The sequence below is a fragment of the Numida meleagris genome, chromosome 11, assembly GCF_002078875.1.
Source record: "Numida meleagris isolate 19003 breed g44 Domestic line chromosome 11, NumMel1.0, whole genome shotgun sequence".
Lineage (NCBI taxonomy): Eukaryota > Metazoa > Chordata > Aves > Galliformes > Numididae > Numida > Numida meleagris.
In genome coordinates this window covers 10,296,604-10,320,192 of record NC_034419.1, presented here as the reverse complement: position 1 = coordinate 10,320,192, position 23,589 = coordinate 10,296,604, and the positions used below count along the sequence as shown (strand labels likewise).

The window sequence follows — 23,589 nt, the reverse complement described above, 5'->3', positions numbered from 1 at the left end:
CTAAACTGATTGCAAACCTGCTTTGTTAAAAATGAAATCTTCCCAAAGTTCATTCCACCTTTACCTTACCAAAGACATCTTTTTTTCTGTTTAAAAACTGAAGATAAACTTGTAAGCTTTTTCCCCAAAATTTTTACAGTCATGTTTAGACTGTAAGCAGAGTGGGAAGCTAAAGAAAAGCTATTTGAAAATTCTACAGCTCATAGAAAAATTATCCCTGCTAGAGTTGAATCTCTAGATAGAATCATTCTTTCCTTCCCTATCCAAATACCTCTGCTCCAGGCACATCTGCAGCTTTTTTTTGGTGATCTGATCTTTTCTCCTCTTGCAGAGGATCACAATGCACACACAAATACGGTTGTCATATTTGATGGTTCAAAAGGAAGCACAAGTAACCAACAGAGCAGTCACATAGGCTCTGTAAAATAAACAGTATTTTTCATCTTGCCTTCCAGTTAATAAGCAATTGGTGGTGCCTCCCAAACATCTTGTCATTATAACACTTCTGAGCACAGGATTGCTCCTGTTTTTCCATGCAAAGAAATTATCTTAAAAGATGGCTGCTATTTTTAGATGCAGCACTGGAAATTGAGCAAGTCGTCTCCGAACCGTGAGCTCATATACCTTAATGGAGGTGAAGATGTCTGGGATTAGACTCTATATTCAGTGTACTGCCAATTAAAAAAGGTCATTTAAGGAGTCCTTAAACTGCCTCTTCATTTACTTGAATTACAACCTTGAGAATAGATTATATAGTACCACATACCCACAAAAAAGTTGTTTGCTTCATTAGATGCACTGTTTATTTTTAATTAAAATACTTGACCTTTACTTCCTCTGCCATTCCTAACTCCTAAGGCTCATTCAGGAATTTTTCCCCTGCCAGTATTCCAGGGAGATTTGATAAGTGCAAGATTTAACACACAGGAACTCCAGTATGTGGCAAAAAAAAATGTTACGTTCCATGTTTCCATTTTTTTCCCCCTGTGATATTTGAGATACGTTGAATAAATGCAAACATGAAGTATTTGTCCAAAGGTACTCCAAAAGGGAGTGATGAGAATCTGAAGCCTTAAATAGTAGTTGGGGAAAAAAAATACTTCTTTCCTTACTCTGGCTTTTCAAGGCTTATTGCAAAATATTCAGCTCCCTCTTTTGTCTCTGAGAACTTGCCCTCACAATTTTTGCACAGGCCAACTAGCTGCTTGTGTTACTTAAGACCAATTACAGGGCTTAAAATATAATTAAAATTCATGCTGTGTGGAAAGCCATCCACCAACTTGATGATTAAGTGTTTTCCATGTTTTCATAACTATAATCATAACCACTCCTAGCCCTGGAAAGGATAAATGTCACGAATAAGTTAAAAAGCACATTGCTCTGCTGTTTGTTCACTGTTTCAAGAGCTAGAGTCCAGATACAGAATACCATAATTATCAGTGACCCAGACAAACCATTACTTCAGCTAAGAGCAGATGCATTAAGCAATTGAATACTCTCAACTGCAGTCTATAAAACGTTATCAGTGTTTTAAGGACACAGAACACCCCTTTAGAATTTGGTGAACATTTATGACAACAGAAATGTAAACACCATTTTGCCCCTGATATCACTGTCTAAATGCCTCCACTAGTGAAACTTGCAAACCATTTGGAGCAAATGAGTTTCAGAACAATGCATCTGCTTCCTCATTAGCTAGAGGGAAGACAGTTTCAAAGCACTGTAAACCCATTTAGAACTGCAACTGCTAAGTATCCATCAAGGCAGATTTGAATACTGAATACAAACATAGGCAGACATTCATTTAAACGCTACCTGTAACATCAAAGGCTCTCCCGTAGTTTTCAGTGGCTACTGTTGTCACTAAAGCAAACACATACAAAGTGCTAGTGCTTGCTACCTGCAGTTACTTGGCCTACTGAGAACCATTTAATCAGCTTGTGTAAACTGATGTCAGATTCTCACAATTATTTTACCGAGCTAACAACCCGGCTGTTACACTTCATTGCACTAGAATGTACATAATTCCCCTTAAGCCTCTTGTCAGAGGGCAGACCAGCAGAAACTATAGAAATTGCAACATAATGAAAGAGGTGTAAGTTGTCTCACAGGCTGTTCAGAACCATACCAGGGAATTCTCTTCACACTTGGCCATTAATACCAGGCCCACAATTTATTTATGTTTTTAAGTAATGCATTCACAAGGCACAAGAGGTTTGAATAGTGCCAGACAAAGGAGTGTTTTGAGAACGTAATGTAACAAAGCTCTAACACTTGAGAAAACTGACACTTGAGCATCTAGGATGGAGTTCCTTTCCAGGAGTAGAATACTTGAAGAGATACTTTAGAAAAGACCAAAGCAGGAAGCTGTTCTACTTATTTAACTCAGCTACAACCAAACCAAAACAATAGGGAAAACAACCTCTACATTCAAGACTGTTTAGTTTGGTTAGATTTTTACTTCTCAGATTCTTCTCTTCTAACATCTGCCATCAAGCATAACATTTTGGCTTTTAACCATGTACTCTTGTCACAGCACCTTTGACTTTACATGCCAGCCTACTGAAACATGAGCACGTTCACAGTGTACAAGTTTGCATCACTTAAAATACTGCTTCTGCTGTTAGATAAACATTTGTATAATATAACAGGAGATTTTTAAGCTTAAAAGACTAACTGTCCAGAGGTCTCAATGCGTGTAAAGTATCATTTAGAAAGAGCTGACAGTGCAGGCAAGTTTGACAGAAGGAACATCCACAATTAGTATAATGCTACAGATCTGCAAGTGGTAATTATCAATCAATTAATCTGAACCTGTTAATCAAATCCAAGCATGAAAGCAAACTCAATTAGTGCTTGCTTACCTAATAATAAATCCAGGCAGACACTATTCTTTGGCTTAAGATTTGCTTCCTTTTCCAATCTCCTCTATAATATGGCTACACAAGTCAAACTTCATCATTGCAAGTCAGTTCTGCAGCACAGCAACAGTGGAAGTTCAGCAAATGTCCCCAGTGCCCAGTGAAAGTACTTTGGAGAACTGCTAGACATCCACAGCAGAACTCCAGAGCCTTAAAGTTACTAAACACTAAAATACCCGCAAGATTTGGTGGTAAAAGACTAACCAGATTCCAGCAATAGTCTTTGAACTACGCCTTAGTTAGATACTCATGTATATATGTAAGACATTCTAGATTATACAGAACTGAAATAAAGTTGTCCTCTCCATTTAAACAGCAAAATCTGCATACAGAAATAGAAGCATGCTAGATTTCTGAAGCAAGCCCCCAGACCTCAAAGACAGTTTGCTTCTCCATATAAGAGATTACAGCATGCACAAGACTATGGAAGCATTGGCACTGCATATGAAACAATATAATTGAAGCACAATAAGATTTCTTACATATACATTCATGTAAATCACAAGGTCAGACAACAAAATGCTGTGTTATTTATTGAACTTCAAATGCCATATTACATCAGATTAAATAGTTAAAAACTATTTAATATAATACAGTGTTCAAAACAGTCTTTCAAAAACATCTCTTTGAACAAAACTAAAAGCCAAATTCAAGCATAATTCCCCCACAGTGGAAGGCTAGGGGTGGAAGAAAGCCTCAGAGTAACAACTGTACACAACACTACACAAAGTATGACAGCATACCAAGTCACTGTTCTCTGCTGCAACACATGCTCCAAAGAGACATTCTATGCAATACATGTTACCATCATGGGCAGGCACCTAGTGTATTAACAGGGCAAATTATTCCACGATTCTTCTCTTCTGAACTCCACATGAAAGTACAGACATAACATTTCTGAGTTCTGTGATGTTTTACACTAGAGCTGAAGCTAGATTTGAGACTATTAGCACTAATTACAGTCATAAACAGCAACAGCAAATCAACAAGGTCTTGCACTTATGCTCTTCAACCCTGACATACAGAATTCCTACAATCCAATTTCTCATCTTAAGGACACAATGTCACCTGAGGTCAAACAACTATGAATGTGACAGCAGCAATGTCTTAGAAGCTTTGAAGTTCTAGAGTGGTAGAAGGAAGATACTAGTATTTTAACTGCTCTATTCATCCACTGCACCTGATTTGTGCCCATTTTGCCTCAACTAGACATACAATTAAATAAAACAAAATGCACCAATGAAATTAGACAACTGTAAACTGCTGGCAAGATTCATTCAGTTATACATTTGTCTTCTACTTCCGGCATTTAGACAAGACTCTGGAGCTTAGAAGTGTCAGCTTTAATTTGTGCAACTTGAGGATTTCCTTCAGGAGAAGTTCAGTCAGATGACTGAACGAAGATATCTCCCAACCTTGCATGGCAGACATCAGTTATAGCTCACCTCACAGTAAGGTTCTGAGCCAGAACGTCAAAAAAGCACGTTAGTGCTGATTCCAAGCAAAGTCAGGATTTACTGTTCAAGATTTCCCTGCTGTATTACTGTTTCCATTTGCAACACTATTTACTGAGGAAGCCTTACTAAAGCACCACTCCCCACTGCACTACTTATAGTGGTACTGATGCAAACGTCTGTTTTATCCCACAACAGTTTGATGTATAAGGACATCCACAGAACTAAGCGTGCACACTATGGAAACAAGTAAGACAGCAAGTTTAACCTCAGCAGCCCCGTTGAGAGATGTCTTGTCCTGAAGATTTTGTAATATCCATTGTAGTGAACACCTGCAAGATACCAAAACAATTGCTTATTTACTACTGCTCTTCTTGTGAAATAACAGTACTAGAGTTCTTTAAATTGTTACAGTGGACAGAGTTGCAGCACACAGTTAACTTTTCCTATCACATCTCAATATCTTGTAGTTGGAAGTTAAGCGAATACTAAACAACTCTAAGTATAAAAAGCACTTCAGTATTTATTTCTTGCATCTAAGTAACCACCTCCACAAGTAGGTTTTCAAGTAAAGCTCGTTTGCCCCTTACCTCTGCACATGTCGGATGGATACCAATTGTTTCATCAAGGAGTTCTTTGGTGAGACCACATTTTATTGCAGCTGCAAAACCTTGGGTAACTTCACCAGCATTAGGACCAAGAACATGAAATCCTACCACACGGTTCTTTGAGGTGACAAGAAAACAAGAATTAGTAAGGTAGGTAAAATTTAACACAGCTCCAGCGCATAAGCTCCCACTACAATTAAATTTATACGCTATGCAAGCAGGTCAACAGCATAGTCTTGGGGAAAAAACCCACAAGCCACTCCAAAAAAGATAGTTCTATGGCTTACATCAGGCCATTATATCAGAACAAAACAAGCTTTAAGATGAGTTGAGTTTTATAATTCTTGAACAGCACTAACTCAAAAGATACTAAAACATTCCTTCTCTCCAAAATCATTTTAAACTGTCTTCCTTCATATCAGACAGTTTTTCAAACTGATACTAGACAGCACTGGCATTTATTTTTTTGGAAGAAAACCCACCAATCGCTAGAAATTCACATTTCTCATCACTGAGGTTGTAGGATGAAAACGTTTTACAGGTTTCTGCTCAACACACCAACACTTGAACACTGCAAAAAGCACACGGCAAAAGAAAAAAACGCCTCAAAGAAGTCCAGAAGCCTAAAACAAGACTGTAAATAGTATAGTAATTCAAAGCTTGGAAGAAAAACTCCGGAGAATTTCTTCAACAAATCCATCCTTGATTAGAAATTCAGGATGAAGTTTCATAATCCATAAGCTATCATTTGCTGAAACAGTTGTTACAAAAAAAACACCACACAATACACACCAAACAATCTGATCTTTCCAAAGTGATTAAAACTATTAAAACTACACTTACATTAACAGAACAGATAGAGTTGGCCTAAGTCAGGCCAGATAAAATACTGGGCTTTCAGCTGGTCCAAACAAATTTTCATGAATACACTGGACATTCTAACTTGCTACTTATGCTACTTACGCTGTCAAGTTTATTGCAGATAATCTTTGCATAACAAGTATTGTTATCTCTGCCTGGTACTGTCCATTCAAGTGGCCAGAACAAACTGTGATAAACCTGAGGATGACAAAACAGGAACGTATCTGTCTGATGGATTCAACTGGAAAATTTCTTATTTTTAATCTGTATTTGCAAATAGGTGATCTGACATTTAACCCACTACATTTTCATAACTTGTTAAACAATATTGTGTTTTATTCTCTCCCTCCACCACCCCCACTCCCACCCAGTCCACTTTCCAAAAGTTATTAGAGGAACACTTCACTAAAAACACACGCTCCAATTTAAATACTCAATTTAATACAGCTACAGCTTATGATTGTAATTGCAGCAAGAAAGGCCTTTAAGTTAGTATGAATTTAATATCTGGTTGCTATATGTTTAACTCTACTGTGCAAAACAATTGAAGCAGATGCTGAATACCACAAAGTGTATTTGAAGGCTGTAAGGAGTAAAACACAAAGCATGCAAACAGCTCTAACAGATCCGTCTTCTTCAGAGAACCATACAAAAGCCTGAAATTATGATAAAACAAATTATGGCTGATATTCCCATAGTCCTAAGAAAAAGATCAGGAAGATTCAGGTACAGAGAACACACAGAAAATGGGCAGTCCCGAGAGTCTGGTATACTTCAGCAGTAACAGTATTTACTTTGCTACAATAAAAAAAGCTACCCACAGCTTTGCAACCTGATTTTGGCCTCCTGAAATCAAACACTTCCCAGCAGCATGCAAATAGCTATGTACAACTCCAGTGTTATCAAATCCAGTTGTGGATTCCTGCAAGTCCAGTAATTTAGTCATCTTATGAAAACACTTTCATGATCAAAGGCCTGTTGAGGTAACCTTTACAAACCCACCAAAAACGTCAAGCTACAAGTTAATTAAATATTGAGTGCTCTCACCTCCAAGTTTTGCTCTCCATATTCTTGTATGGCTTTCTCTTCAGCTAGCCCGCAGCTGCCATACTCCAAAGGAGTAAACACTGTTGTTGGTACGTTGATATAGTCACACTGAAAAAAGAGAATATATATTTTGACTGTGCAAGTACTATCCAGTAAATCATAGGAAAAATTATATGAGCATTTCCTTCTGATTACCAAATGCTCACAATCCCCACAGTCACATGGAGAAATCATGTTACTGCAATTCTGAGGCAAAAAGTATCGAAATTAAAATTGTGTTCTTACAGATTTACCTTTGTGGAACTACCACCATAGAGCCTGCGGGCTAGGAGTTTCCCTGCCTGAATGGCAACAGGAGTAAGTTCAAGCTTTCCATCCAAGATATCCCCAATAGCATAAACATAAGGCACATTGGTTTGTTCTTCATCATTTACAGGTACTTTCCCATTCCTTTAAACGAAACAGAAAACAGAACAGAGATCAATATCACAACCTTCCTCAGAGCCCACCAAAAACTAAAGGGGAGATGTTCTGCCACAAATTTGTTAATAAAATGTACTTATTTTAAGTACTGAGCATATATCTTTTTCACTTCAGTTGCAAGCAAAGCACCAGTTACCTTTGTCTTTAATACATAGTTGAAGTCAGTTTTCAATGCAAATCTGATGACAATGAAGTCGGTCAGAGATCTTTGGACATTTGATCATTAGTTGAATGCTATACAGCTTGCAATTTACATTTTTCCCTATGGGGAAAAAGCCGCATCACTCACATGTTTAAAATCACAGAATCACGATGGAAGGGACCTCAAGAGAGGTCCAATCCCCCTGCTAAAGCAGGTTCCCTACAATAGGTTGCACAGGTAGGCATCCACCCAGGTCTTGAATATCTCCACTGAAGGAGACTCCACAACCTCTCTGGGCAACCTGTTCCAGTGTTCCACCATCCTTACTGTAAAGAAGTTCTTCCACATGTTAGTACAGAACTTCCTATGTTCAAGTTTTAGGCCATTACTCCTTGTCCTATCACTACGCACCACCAAGAAGAGCCCGAATAAGCTTGTTTAATAAATTTCTAGCTGCTGCAAGCTGATTCTAATTCTTCTATCTCCTGATCTACATAATCCTGCCTCTTCCTTTGTACCAGGTTTTGCGCTGACACTAGGGAGAAAACAAAATCTGTAAGGAAGCAAGAAGTTTACTGCTTCTTTAAATCCCCAGACTGACTTGCCAAATGACATCCAGGACTACAGCATTACTTGAAGACTTAAAAGCCTACTACAAAAAATGATAAAAAAAATCACGTAACAGGTATGCTGAGATTCTTATAGAACTACAGTTCAAGGTCACATAGGTAGAACAGCCATTAAGAAATGCTGAAACAAGAACACCAAAACCTTTAAAAATAAAGGTGTTTTTTTTTTTTACAGGCCACCCCTCATAAATTAACAGAGTACTAGACTGTGGTTTCTGAACAAATTAAGTAAATATTGAGGTATTTCAGGAGTACAGTGGCCAACAAGTAGGTACTAGAATAGTTCTTTTATGGAAATGACGTCTGAGAAATTGTACACAAACCCAGGAAAGATAACATGTCGAAGACTCACATAATTGCCTGGTTTAAAAAATGAGGATTAAAAAAGTTTCAGTATCATTAGATATTATTTTAAAAAGTTAAAATAAATCAGTGGCTTAGAGGAGCTGAGCAATACTTACTTCTCATTGATTTTGACACCAATTGTCTGTAAGCCAATATTTCTGGTACATGCATCCCGACCAATGGCTATCAAAACCTAAAAAAAATTACATGCCGTAACTTTACACAAGTGTAATGCTGATTAGGTTTTACTTTTCTCTGAAACAGCTTTAAAGTGTACATAATTTAAGTGACTTCTCAAAAAAATTTTAGGAAGAGGAGTCACCAGCTCAATCTCTCTCATGTGCAACCTATTTCTGAAATGCAATATCAGCTACAGAACAAAATAGAACAACACTGCACACAAAAACTAAATGCCACTCATTAATGTTTCACCTCTTCTCCTGACAAGGTGCAACTGCAGATGATTATTAAATTCCCACTTTTTTTTCCCCTGCCTGGAAGTTACTTGAATTATTTGCCAAGAAAGACTTCCCTTTCCTCTATCCTGAACAGCTTTTAAAGTGTTTTAATACATTTTCATGGCACTGCAATATTCAGTTATTTCAAATCTAGAAATGCTTACAGTGTTATATTCTCCTTCAAAAATTTCTGGACCCTCAGTAGACTTTGCTGTCACTTTTAGTCTTCCCGGTGTGCCATCCTCCAGCTTTTCTACCTGCATAAACATTTGCAAGGTTAAAATGATCTTAAGCAGTAGAGCTCCTAGAAAGCATATGCATTTCACCCATGTTAAGGTAATTTTGTGCAAAGAGAAGGTAGCTAAGAAAGCACTTGCCTGAGTAGGTACAAACTTTCTTATGAATGTTACACCGTGTGTTTCCATGTGGGCACCTATTCTTTCTGCCATCTCCTGGTCAAAGCCTCGAAGGAGAATGGAACGCACCATTACTGTGACATCTAGACCTAAACCAGCAAGAAATCCTGCGCACTCCAGTGCCACATAGGAAGCACCCACAACTAGTGTTTTGCCAGGGCAGTAAGGCAGGGAGAAGAGGTCATCACTAAAAAGAAAAGAAGTTACAAGGCTCTTTTAATACACGTCTTTGCAAGCATTAGAGCAGAGAAAATTCAGTCCATTATGCTTTTTAATCTCACCTCGTAATACAGTATTCTTTATCTCCAGGAATACCCAGATATCTAGGCCTTTCTCCTGTTGCCAGCACAAAAGTCTTTGCTGTGTGATAGGTTACTTGTCCTTTTCTATTAGTTGCCTGTTTACATAGACACAAAAGTCTTTACCATAGGAACAGGTTTTACAATGAAGTAAAAAACAAAAACACAGTTTCCACCTAAACACCACAGATATGTTTAAGAACTAAGCGCAAGTAGTTTCAAACATTTAGGCAGGCCATACAGATCACTGATGAACTACATGTTTAAAACACAGACTATTAATCTGTTCTTTTAGGTTTGAGCACCTAAAATCATTTACTACTTGAGTTCTGCTCATATGTACAATTTAATCTACATGAGTAGTTGATAATTTTAAGTTATAAAAACCCACAACAAATGAAGGGTGCTCTTCCACCCCTTGCTCCCAAGGAAAGATCAACCAGTTACAGAATAGCATCAATCACTTCTTATGCTAATTTAGAAAAATACAAATGAAAAAAAATCTACTTAAATGCTTTAGGAGGGCCTAATACCATATTTTAAATGAATTAAACGTAATTTAATTGTTTTCTTGATCTCTAAAGGCCCTTGGGGAATTCTGTCCTGCCAGTGCGTCTCTTCTTAAATTCAATCTTCATTCTTGTTCTTTATTTACCAACACAGAAAGTGAAGCTTCCTCCCCAGCAAATCACATAGTTCAGGTTGGAAGGGATCTCAGAAGATCGAGTACAACCTATTACTGAAAGTTTCTGTTCTACTTTATTTGTAGGAAAAGTAGACTATTAAGCAGACAACCTGCATATGCAGACACTAGAACAGTTGGTAGACGAGGCAAGTAAAGCATACCATCTCCTCAGCACTAATCTCTTGGTTTGAAAGACAGACATTTCTGTCTTCAGAAGCTCATATTGAAAGCAGACAATGGCAGCCACTGATCCAGTGTTCTTCAAAATGCAATTCTTTTAAGTTAACCTAGCTACACTACCATCGCTCACAGAAGGATTGCCAGCACATACTCTGTTGCAAGATAATTTAAATCTTATGCTGACACAGCATAAGGTTCTATCTAGCACTATTATGCAAGTACTTAAACCAAATTTCATTTCTGCAGTCTGTCCTTTAGTATGAAGAGCTTCCAAGCAGCCTACTATTACAACTAAATGTTTTCTGTTTTTTTTTTTTTTGGCTCTGACAGCTGAACTCAAGCAAAGCTAGCCACTGAGACTACCTCACCATATACATGCAAGATTTCACTTTAACCGATATCTGCTTTGCTCCTATGCAAATTACTAGGTTGGCAAACACTGTGACACGTAATAATGCAAAACATTGATTTGAATTGGTAACCTATTTCAGGAATGACTTCTTTTAGGCTGACTGAAATAGGCAATATCAGAACGAAGGCTTTTCCATGATGGAATTTAAAAGGCAGCTCGAGAGCACAGGTTTTTCCTCCCAACCAAATAAAACCTTTTAAACATACCACATACCTTAATTTTGTGTGGTTCAACAAATTCTCCATAGGAATTTAGGTATGTCACAGATTTCTCTCTTAAGGACAATCGATAGCCCCAGTTTAAAGAGCCAATGTAGTTTTGAACTGCTTCTACCATGATCTCCCAGTTGTGTTTAACTGAAACAAGCCATTAATTTCATATTTTAGAAACCACAACAATGAACCATTAAAGAAAAGCTCAAATATTATTCATTGTACATCTTGTTAAGCAGCCATCATTGTCATTAGTAATGATGATAGCTATTAATAGACTTAAGTTACTGTGACATATTTACCTGACTTTAACTATCTGAAATAAGCCCATTCAAGAATCTCATCCATTCATTTGAGATAATACAGGGAACAAAGCACAATTAGCTTCTAATCTTAAAGGTTTTTATGTATGACTCAAGGAGGAAGAATCATTCTGACTCACTTCGTAAATAGAAGCAAAGTTCAACAGTTACCTAAGTGTGAAGTACAAGAACTGTCATAACTATCTCAGAGTCATCTCTACACAGTCTTGTCTGTCCTCTATGTTCTTACCAACCTTGTTCTTCATACTGCCAGCCATACGTCCTCGCATCTTTGAGTGCCTGCCCCAGAAGTGCTGCTTGATGCATTAGCTTCTTGGGAATACAACCTACATTGACACACGTACCGCCAAGTCCTAAGATGGAAAGAACCATGTTACTGCTTGCATGAACAAAATATTTATGCTTTACTACATGCTTTGTATAGTCACCCCTATATCAGTTCATGATGTTGCAACAAAAGTCACATGAAATTTCTGCTGTTAGAGACATTTTAAAATACAATGAATACACCAAGGTTGCAAATTTGTATTCAGTTTAAGAAGTCATTTGACTCATCCAGCCAAGAAGGGTTTAGCATGATGCCTTAAACATACATCCAGGATAGCTACTTACAGGGTGCTTTCTAAGTTAGTTGGATCAGCAAGAAAGCATGGCAAAAAGCCCTGAGTTCAGTATTATCTATTCTGTGGAATCTGAAATACAAATATGCTTTAAAGCTATGAAAGCACATTCACACTTTGACTCAGTCTGACCACTGAAATTCCTTACTCATTTTCAATTGCCAGTAGCATTAATAAGGTCAGACAGTAGCTGCTTAATTATAAAAAGGTGATGCATGCACAACCATACGGTCACGCTGTTACAGACGTAACCTAGATCAGTCATTCATGAAATAAAACTAGATGAACTAGAACGCATTAAAAAAAACAGGCAAAAGATTGTGAGTATGCACACATACGTTTGGCCACAGTTTGAAACTGAATTATAACATTTAACAAAGAACAGAGAGAAAGCAATATACAAAGCAGAAATAATCATCCAGAAAAGCAGGCATGTCAGGAAAGCAACTCCTTTGTTATATGTTCCAGAACTACAGGAATTCTGCCATAATTTCCAAGAATATAAATCCATAGTATCTTACAAATCAATACATATCACTGGTACTCAAACACTATATTTACCCCAGGAGGTCCCAAGGGGTGTTGGCACAACATAATCTAACACCATCACTTTCTTTCCCAAGGTAGCAGCTTCCTGTAAAAATAAAAAAAAGGGAGAGAATCCAGCATCAGTGAACTTTTCCTTGACCAAGAAATCTGTCTGCTCATTTGCATTCGTTATATACTTAGCACAAATACAAGGCTCTTTTGCTAGTCAGTCTCATTATCATACGTAGCTCTTCAACTTCCTCCACTATCAAACATTCATGTGACATTCATATGAGAACAATGAGAAAACTCAGGCTTGTTCAGCCTGAAGAAAAGAAGGTTATGGAGGTACATAACAGCAACCTTCCTGTGCCTAAGAGTCATGGTACTGCAGCCTTGCTTGCTGCACCAGCAAGTGGTGGTAGGACAAAAGACGAAGTCCATAAGTTGGAATACAAATATGAAGAACAAACTTAATTCCATGGAGACATACACACTGGTGCCTCAAGATTTGAAGATTTTTAAGACCCAAATAGATAAGGCCCTGCATAACCTCATCTCGCCCTGCTTGAAGCCAGAGCTTTGATTAGATATCTACCTAAGGTCCATTTCAAACTGAATAATCCTATAACGCAATAGCCAAGAAATGAGCAGGCACTTGAGTGCATCTACTCAATATTAGTTTGTTTTTTTTTTAAGGGCTTTGAAGCACCTAACTGAACTCTTTCACTGTGAACAAGTTGGTAGTTACCACCAAGTTTACAGTTCATGTCCCAGAAGGCAATGAGGAAAGATCTGTAGCATTCTGAAAATACCTCTTTAAGACTAACCAACTGAAGCACTTGTGGGGTGAAGTGGAGGGAGATTGCCCAAACCATAAACTGATGGTTAAGATGGTGAGCTGAGAAGTGGGAAGCATGGGTTCAAATCCCTCACATAGAAAACTGAACCCACATCTCAGGTCTAGCGGCACACTGAATAACAGCTAACTGTGAAAGAGGTGCACAATCTATTACTATTACTGAAAACATAGCTAGAAGGAACAATAAAGTGTGAGCCAGTTCCTTGAGATAACACCTGAAAACACTTCGTTTTAGATTACTGGTAGTCCTGGATCCTATATATACAGAAGTACTTCAAGAACAGCCTGCAAGTTCTCCAGATTACTGTTTGGAAACATTCAAGTGCCTGTACACTGCACATAAAGAGGAGATACTTAAGAAGTTCCACTCTCAGCTAGGAACCTAAAACCTATTATTAGATCAGGACCTGAGTAGTCATTGTCTAGGAATTGGTCCATACAGACCGTCATCCTTTGAATGAGCAAACTATTAGACCGCTACTGATTCATGAACAAGTCTAACACTACTAATCATTGTAATATATATTGTTTTATTCTACTGTGATTAATACAGAAACTTATTTTTGATCAAGTTTCATATACCACTTGTTCATGTCATACCTTGGAACAAGCGAGTCCACCTGAGCCGCCACCAATAATAATGAGATCATAATCATAGGTTTCTGCATCTTTGACATCCCCAAGAAGTTTTTGCAGTGTTCCATTCTCATAAGCCTGTAAAAATCAAGTTACCACACGTTTCTAAGCAAAGAATGAATTACAGTGCCTTTTCTGACCTAGATCACTCAAATTACTTCCCCTTCAATATTCTAACAGAAAACACAAGCTGTTCCTGAATTGCTACATCTGTATGGCCAAGGACTCCTCCAAGCAATTTGATCTAGCTGAGTCTGCTCTGAAATGGGGATCTCCCAAAATTTTGCAATTGTTAAGTTTATGATCCTGGAAAAGATTCAAACGTGTTCACGTTTTATTTGCGTAATAGACCTCAGGCCACAGAACATGCAAGTTAAAAATTACTGATGGTCTATTTCCTCAGTCCTACAGCTTGAGCTGAGTGCTGCACAAACTTTCTAAGAAAGAGTCTGTCTGCTGACAAATTCAAGAAAACACACACTTGCATATTTGTTACAGAAATGTAAAGGCTAGGTTAATTCGCCAACAAGCTAGGCAGCAGAAGCACAAGAAAAGTGGCTTGACCTAACATCGCTCCCCACTCTTGTCTACTCCTAGTTATTTTTAAAGAATGTTACCTTGTAAGTTGAGTCACAGCCACCTATATGTTTTCCATTGACAAACACATTAGGCACTGTCCTCTGATTAGTTAGCTCTGCTAATACTTGCTGAATACTGGGTCCATCATCTAAAAATCAATGAAAAAGGTACATTAAACAACTATTTTCAAGAAGGGACCTTTTAAGACAAGCTGACATTTTAAAGGTGTAGACCGTAATATACTACAGGCCTGTCAAGAAAACAGTTCTTCTACAGGCATCACATTTCTACATAAGTTGGACACAGACAATACTTCACAAAAAGGCTGGCTAAAATATGGAGAATAAATAGGTACTTCGAGTTAAAATCCTTCAGGGTGGAGTGGCTGAAGTAAACAAGTTCAGCCCCACATTTTCTGGATTCTTTCCAGAATCCCATCCCAACAGTATCACACTTGGTACCACACTTAAAAAAATAATACATTTCACTCTCTCTATATATTTTACACATACATACTATCTTCTGTATTAGTCTAAATATTACTAAAACCTCATAGTAATAGATACAAAGAAAAATACAATTAAGCAATGTATTTATATAATGTATACCTATGTCAGCATATTATATATTCCCTGATTTGATACCACAAGAGACCACATAGATAGCTCCTTTTTTTCAGTAGAATTGTTGCGTTTTGGAGTTCTGTTCTGCTCAAGTGCACACAGTTTTGCTCAGCAGCTTCATACTATGAGAATTTGGGGATCAAAAGAATAATCATGGTCATGAAGCTACCTTCATGCTATTTCTATCTGCCACACTGTTTTGAATCTTCCTGTTTTTAAGACCGTCATCTCTTGACCTAACATCTGAATCACCAGCACCAATACACAGGCTCAGTTTGGAGCTCTCAACAGTTGTACAGTAGCAAATGTGGGAAGATCTTACAGTAATCACTGATCAAAAAAATCATTTTACTTTAAGACAGTATTTATTTACCGATTATAACAACTGTGAGAGAAACATTCTAAATGACAAATAACTTCAAGAAACCAAAAGAATACTGAGAGCTGTACTGTGTATATCTTGGGCTATGACTAGTTTATAGTATCTCAACTTTCATTAATAAAAAGTAAGTCAGAAGAGGTACTTTGGATTACTAACATTTTCCCCCTCAAGCACTGCTTAAACACGCTTTAAAAAAAGGATTAGAAACTACGTTTTCTTCCTATGCACAGGAAAAATAAAATATAAAATCAAACGATGATACATAATCAACAACTTACTAATGGTGTGCAGAACTTAAAGAGAATTCTTTTAGAAACTTTGTTCTTAAAACCACACGCATTATATACACATGTATAACACACTACATGACTAGTGAAAGTAAAGCAGCTTAGGCTTTAGAAAAAAAGCTCAAACTGGCAACAGACAAGACTGTGGAATTCACATTCTTTCCAATGACTCAGCAACTTCCCCTACGAAGGTCAATGTCATACCACATCAAACGTTAACAATTCATCTAAAAGCCATAAAAGAGGTAAGAGAGAGAACTACCAAAGACTCTTTTTCCTGAAAGACAGGACTCCCAAAGGAGAAATCAGATCTCACATCCTCCGTACATACAATCAGTTGATGATGCGTACAGAAAGAGGCAGTCTTCAGTGATACTAAAAACGTACCCTCCCACTAAAATCCATACTGTAGCCTAACTACTTCAACTCTCCATACACTTAAAGTCAAGACTCAACGATCCTCATGAGTCCTTTCTGTGATTCCCTAAGTCTTACAGTTAGTTCAAAACAGCTTAAAGTCATGCACATTCACCCAGTTTTAGTTACATTAAGCAACACCTGATATGTTTTCTTTCTGCTACTTACCAGTTACATCAAGTTCCAAAGCATAGTACTGTACACCTAGCGAGCTGAAGAGTTCTTTTACCTATAACAGAAAAGAACACAGTGTTTTTGTACACAGGCAGACTGCCAAGGCAAAGCTTTCACAAGATCCAATACACAGTTCAGGGTAAACCTTATTGTTGATATGCCAACTTTTAATTCTCAATTAAACAAACGTACAAGGACTTAAGTCTCAATTATAATTCTCTGAGGGTGTAGCTATTGCTGTCTCTCATAAAGTTTGGCACCACTTCTACATCTTGCACAGTCCTCATTTAAAGTCAGGCTATTTAACAGCATTCAGATGAAGTATCCCCCATCAGAGCAATCTTCTATTACAAGTTTAACAGATCTTAAGAGACCATTTCTTTATACAATTGGCTTAGCAGCAGACCTCAACATCCCTTAAACAGGCAAAAGCAATGACAATAATTGCAATGTAGAAAAATATAATACAGAAAAATAATGCAGCAGTCAGATTTCCTAAGTACTAAGGAAAGAAAGAAGAACAGGGATTAGAAGATAGCTTGCAAAACCAAACACTGTTGAGCAAATGCTCAAAAAGCGTTATAAAAAGCTACAAGAAGAGTAATCTCTAAGAATACACAGCACTAGGGCAGCTCAAGCCTATCAGCCCCGCATTCAGTCATTCAGTATTCGTCGCTGTATTTCAGAAAAGATTTAGAACAAGTGGATAACAATTACTCTAAGCAGTCAATGAGCTGAGTTTAACTTAAAGAAAAGACGTGGAAAAACAGCTGTGTTTAAATAATTAACTGACAGCTGTAAGGAAGAAAAGTGGTGGTGGAAGCAAAGCAATAACTGATGGGACTGAACTGCTTCAAGAGATTATTATTAGACCGCAGGAAAAGGTTTTCCTGACAGCAAGACTCTGAAACATGCTGCCTAAGTGGAAGACAATCTGGATCAGTGAGTGACTTCAAAGTGCATGTCAAATGTGTTTGAACTATCGTGTCTCATTCTCTGAGGCTTGGGACAAAACTGGATTTTTTTTTCCTGACTCTGGGTTTCTGGTTTAACATCTGCCTCAGCCTCCAGGATCAGACAGGAGCAGTTCTAACTTACTTGCCTTTTTCTTTTCACATCTAAATCGTTAACATCTTAACAGTTTCAGGTATCCAGGAGCCAGCACGGAAACAATCAACCACCTCTGGATGTGAGCCTTCAAAAGGAAAAAGTCACCCTACATGACAACTTGAGTTATTTTTTTCTCTCTGGGTTCTGGATGCTCTTCTAATACTAGTTCAGAATGGACAGAGTGCTATTACCAGATTCAAATCAAATAGCCTTTTAGAAATGAGATTTTTTATGGCGACATTTATTTGTAAACCTGGCAAAATTGAAATTGTAAACTGTTCTTGCAGTTGGACAAGGACATACCTCATAACACAGGTAATATTACAGCTGGCAGTATTTGCTCCCAAAATATATCTTGGCAGACTTACCTGTGCTAACAGATGCTGTAAGGCATCAGGTAAAATATCTGCTTTTAATCATAACTGTCTTGATGTAAGAACAGCTCTAGCAAGAGGCTAGGGCTAAACTTCTGCATGCTCCTTTGACAGCCAGGATTCTGAACAGCAGCTTAGTGTGCCTTGTTGTTAATTCGAGAAGAAAACCCAATACTTTAACAACCAGCTTTCTGATGAACCTCATATCTATTGACAACACTTCACTAAGAGTAAGTTGAAACATACCTAGTAAGCTTAAAAATGTTAAACGTGATAAAACAAGTTTTTCATGTCACTGTGATCCATGCTTTACTGTGCCAAGGGGCCAAGTATTTCACTGCGCTCTGCTTCCTAATAGTTTCAACTTTACTAAGACAAATATAAAGCTTTTGCATTATGTATTAATAACATGAAGAGTTTCTTCATGTCACACAGAAACAGTAACATACTAAAATAACCCTGCTTGTATAGATAACAGCATTAATTTTACACCTACAAAATAAATGGGGTGGACTTTTTCAGAGGTTACAAACAGTGCCAAAGATGAAGTTTGAACACCTTGGGCAAAGCTCTGTCCAACTTTGTTCTGAATACCTACAAGGACAGACAACACAGCCTCTCTGGGTTGCTATTCTCATGTTTGAGCATCCTCGGTGAAGGACTTCCATTTCATCTCATTAGAATATCCCTCGTTTTAAAATGTACACATTATCCTTTGTTCTTTCACTCTAAAACTGAGAAGAGTATGGCTGTTTTCCCTGCCAGGTACCAAGCGGGCAAGTAAGATGCAACAAAATCTCTCCTTATCCTTCTCTTAAGGCTGAACAAACCAATCTCCTCCTAAGGCATCCCGTGCCTCAGACTTCTAAAACCATCTACACAACCCTAAACGCTTTTGTTCTAAACTCGTTATTACCCTAAGGCTTGCTTGCTTACTGGAGTGACTACAGCTATGGGCTGAGCGAGTGGGAAACAGCAGCGGAACTGCTTCAGCTCTGCAATTGCTTTTATGAAGCCCAAGCTGAATGCCATGAACTATCTGAAAAAGCAAAGCTCAGAAAGACTGCTGCTGTGAAGTGGCACACTACAACTCTGAAGGGAAGTCACAAAATTTGCTACATGGCTGCTGTTTTAGTTTGCAGCAGAGCAGCAGGGCGCAACAGGCAAGTTTTCATCAGTGGCTTCAAAAAAATACATATTAAAAAATGCAGCTCAAACACTGGAACAGCAGACAGCAGCAGGGAGGACAAGACAGAGAACATTTTTAGAACAAGAAAGGATTACACTCAAGAAAAGACAAATTTAAAGCAATGCCTTTAGGTGATGTTTATTCTCTACTGAAGATACAAAGTAGAGAAAAAGAACCAGGCAAATACCAGGATCGTAATTAGAAGCAGTTATTATAGATTATTTGAATAGATTACACATGTGTTAGTGGTGATGAAGCAGAAACAAGAGTGACAACTATGTGGTCAAAGTTATGAAACCTTCAATAAAGGCAAGACAGACTAGATCTTGTTTCAAGAAAGAATAAGAGGAAGAACAGAAAGGTAACAGCAATCATGAGCAATCTAGAGAAAGTAAACAGGAAATGGTTTCTGATAAATACTAAGAATTCTCCAGACCAAGCAGCACAACTGAAGTTACTAAACACAAAGCTTTTCAAAAGAAAAACTCTAGAAAAATTTTTTACATAGCACTAAACATAGAAACAGATTGCACAAAGCTTAGAAATTGGTCTAGCACTTGAGAGAACTCGTCCTGGAGATGCTTTTTATCACCAGGTCTAAGACTCATAGATAGTGAAGTTAAGTAACACGGCACGTTGTATGTCTGCCATTTCATCTATCAGCCAGTATGTAATAGCTACAGCCAAACTGACCCAATGCTCCTGTGGATATAGACCATTATTAGTAATAGCATAACACAACTGGAATAACAGACAGTTTTTATACAACTACAGTTGCTGCTCTTTAAATAATTTCAAATGTATCACAGTGTTCAGACCCAGCAATTTCTCATGCTAAAAAAACCCACCTTTTTTCTTTATGCATCTTATTTACCATTAGTCATTTCAGAGTGGTAAAAAGTTAAAGAACAGTCAAATTCAGTTATGATGAGGAAGTCATTCTAACATCACACCCCACCGCTGCCTGACTTAAGCAATTGAACAATAAATCACACATGCAGAAAGAACTGCACAATTGCCTAGTCACACTGCTAGCTAATCCAAACAAACACAGCTACCTAATTAATTCATTTAGAGATTTATTTGCAGTTAAGGAAAGCATAATCTTAAAGTTTCAGCATGGCTACATCCATTTTAAACAAATAATTATAGAATGGCTTGGGTTGGAAAGGACCTTACAGACCATCTACTCCCAACCCCCCCAGCCATAGGCAGGGTTGCCAACAACTAGATCAAGCTGCCCCATTCAGCCCGGCCTTTAAGGCCTGCAGGAATGGGGTGTTTGAAACAAAGAATTCTTCCCACACATCTTTTAGAACATGAATGTACTGTGAACTAGCAATAAACATCATCAGTTTTTCAATTAATCATACCAGAAGCACATTGCTAACAGCCATCCATGGTAAGACACATTGCATAGTATTAATATCTCTGTCTTTCAGAAGTTGAAACTATGTGATTATAGGCTAAATACCCAAGCCGTAACAACTCTTCCAAATTATATCCACTTCATTAATTGTACAGACTAGATTAGAACGCTGCATTATCCCTTGTTCTCTTGTTCCTTCCACTATTTTCTAAGTCTTCACAGGGAGGATATGATAATACTCATACTGTTGCAGATATTACTTTCTTTTACCAAATGATGTCTCATGTGGCTTCCCCCTCCACAAGCTTTCTTCTAATCATCCCTCTGCAATACAAACAATTTCTACTGGCTTTCTTCATCATATTATCTTTCTCTCCTGTTCCAAAAATGAACACAAACCAAGGAAACCCACAATCAGCTCTCTTCTGCTTCACATCTCGCCCCAAATTTACCGCCTGTTTCTTAACATTCATATAAGGTCTTCTAACTCTCCTGCCTAGGAAGGGCCACGAGAGAGGCCTCCCCCTACTCCAGGTACTTGTTCTCTGCTTTATGGCAATAAAGAGAGTATTTCCCAGATTTGACTGTTTCCTAGAAGCAATTGATGCTGTCTGATGGAGAAATTCTGAACAAATGCAGGCAAGAACATTAATCTGGAATTACTGGATGCAATGCCAAAAGGAGACGAATGAGTAGGCTGCAAGCTTTGAGAAGTTAATACACCATTTTATGACCACAAAACACACTGGACTGAGGACTATGCATGCCAACAGTTGGCGGGTCAGGATCACTGAAAGCACATAGAACAATACAAGACGGGACAACTTTAAGTATTTCTCAAGGGACAGCACTGAAGTCATCAACAAGCAGTTCCCCTCAAAAGACACTATTTCTGCCAGATGGACTGCACTTGAGCAAGATGACAGCCTACCACTAGTGCATTTCCTCAACCTTCCATTGATAAGATAAACAAATTTTATCAGGAGATAGCTGCTTACTATGCGAACTTCCTGCCAAAACATTCTTGGAGAGAAGGAATTGATTAGTTTGTCCTGTAGCTTTATACGCAGACGCTTCCCTTCCCAAAACCATAACCAAGCTGCAAGTTGAGACAGAATATACTCAATAAGTTTCTTACAGCGGGCTCGCAGCACCTCCTCCCTCACAAGAACTGCTGTGACTAAGTCCAAACTACACATGAGAGTGCACCTTCTGAGTCCTTTTCCTGGTTGTCAGCTCCACTAAATACTATTAGAACTCAATCCCACAGCTCCTGTCACGTTTTTTCCCTCACTATGTCCACATCAGGCACGGTACTATTAGGTTAACACATTTCATAACATACTGTTTGCAAACATTCTGATTCAGAATGCCTACGAACACCTAGATTCTTGGAGCCTGGATAAATCAAGCCTGATGGTATTGTAAGATTTTAAGGAAGATCCTGCTTTTCTTTAACAGCTTTTACTCACCAGTTACAGCTAGACTATGTGATTCACACATAACAGGGCTAGAAATATTTCTGCTCCCTCCAGTCATCACAACTCATCACTAGTAACTTTTTTTTCCCTGGTAAAACATACATTAAAGCTAGAGTTCAGAACTTTTTCTGTTGCAATACAGTCAGCTTTCTCCCTCCAAATTCAAAACCAGCAGAAAGCTCAGCCTATCCTCTGAGCACGCAGCTTCGCTCAATTTGGGCTCAAACCCTCAACGCAGCCAGCACATCGACCTCCAGCTAACAGATCCCAGAGCAGCCCGGCAGAGGAAAAAGCACCACGCAGCGTTTCCCAAGCACTCATCCGCCTTGGAAAAGGAAAAAACCGCCGAGGACCCAGCTCGGAACTCGCCTCACTCCAACACAACGGGTTCCCAATGGGCAGGAAGGACACGGCCCCACAGATCGCGGCCCAGCCCCTCACAAGGCGCAGGGCCTCACAGGGCTAGCTCTCGTCCCCCTTCCACGTGCACTGCCCAGGCCGGAACCTCCCCGCCTCGCCCGGGGGCCGCGCCAGAGGCCTGCTGCGGCGCGGGAGGAGGGAAGCGGTTGCGTAGGGCCCAGGAGAGAAGCGAGGCACCGCGGTGCCTCCTCACCCGATTGCAGTAGGGGCAGTAGCTCTTGCTGAAGATCATAACGCGATGCGTGGCGATGAGGGTCCGCACGCGGAGCTTCAGGCCGTCCCAGTCCGGGAGCTGGGTCTGTCCGGGCGGCGGCATGGCGCGGCGTGGCGTGGCCGTGCTGAGGCGAGCGGCGCCGAGGTGAAACCGCCCGCGCGCGCCCCGCTCAGCCAACAGCCGCGGCGCGTGCCCGACGCCCTATCTGACCCCCAGCGCGGCCACGCCCCTTCCGGAGCAGGGAAGGTGACGGGGTGGACTGAACCATTCAAACGGGGGGGACGCAAAAAGCCAAAGAACGCTTTCCGCGTTTTATTTCAACGCAATAACTATAAAAAACATCGAATAATCTATATTAATATGAAATTAGAGGATATAGGAGTTATAATTTACCAAAGAGTGATATAGAGGGGGGGTAAACTTACGCTTTTTAAGACACACAACCCCGCTGGTAGTAGGAATGGAATAAGCCCGAAGGAGGGCGACTAGAGGGCGCATGCGCGGGCGGTGGCGGTCTGCCGCGGTGGCGGGAGGTGTTTGTGGGTATTACTGGTGGATGTCCGTCTCCCGAGAATCATGGTTATTCTCAGGACCGAAAGCTGGAGGGAATGTCCTGGCCTGAATGCTGGAAAAAAGCCTGAGATCTGGTGGGAAAGAACTGAATCCACTGGCTTAATTCCTTTTTGATCACATACATCAGTGGTGTTTGCTGCCCAGTGAGCTTAAAAACTGGTGCATTACATTTATTTTAATGTTGACCATGAAAGAGTTCTAGACTGTTTCTACGCCCCCACAGAGAAAAATAAATCCAAGTTTTGCAGCCTCTTACTTCAGCATCAGCATGTAAGG

At 39.1% G+C, this 23,589-nt stretch overlaps 1 protein-coding gene across 1 annotated transcript; it reads right to left on the bottom strand.

Annotated features, from left to right (window-relative positions):
• On the bottom strand, positions 3,417-22,962 carry TXNRD3 (thioredoxin reductase 3). Its single transcript, XM_021409819.1, has 16 exons — positions 22,720-22,962; positions 16,578-16,638; positions 14,739-14,848; positions 14,086-14,199; positions 12,657-12,729; positions 11,709-11,828; positions 11,154-11,296; positions 9,646-9,761; positions 9,326-9,551; positions 9,113-9,205; positions 8,607-8,683; positions 7,185-7,341; positions 6,892-6,999; positions 5,947-6,042; positions 4,966-5,100; positions 3,417-4,707 (listed from the first exon to the last, which is right to left on the bottom strand). The coding sequence occupies exons 1-16, from the start codon at positions 22,840-22,842 to the stop codon at positions 4,645-4,647; spliced, it is 1,815 nt and encodes a 604-aa protein (XP_021265494.1). The 5' UTR covers positions 22,843-22,962; the 3' UTR covers positions 3,417-4,644.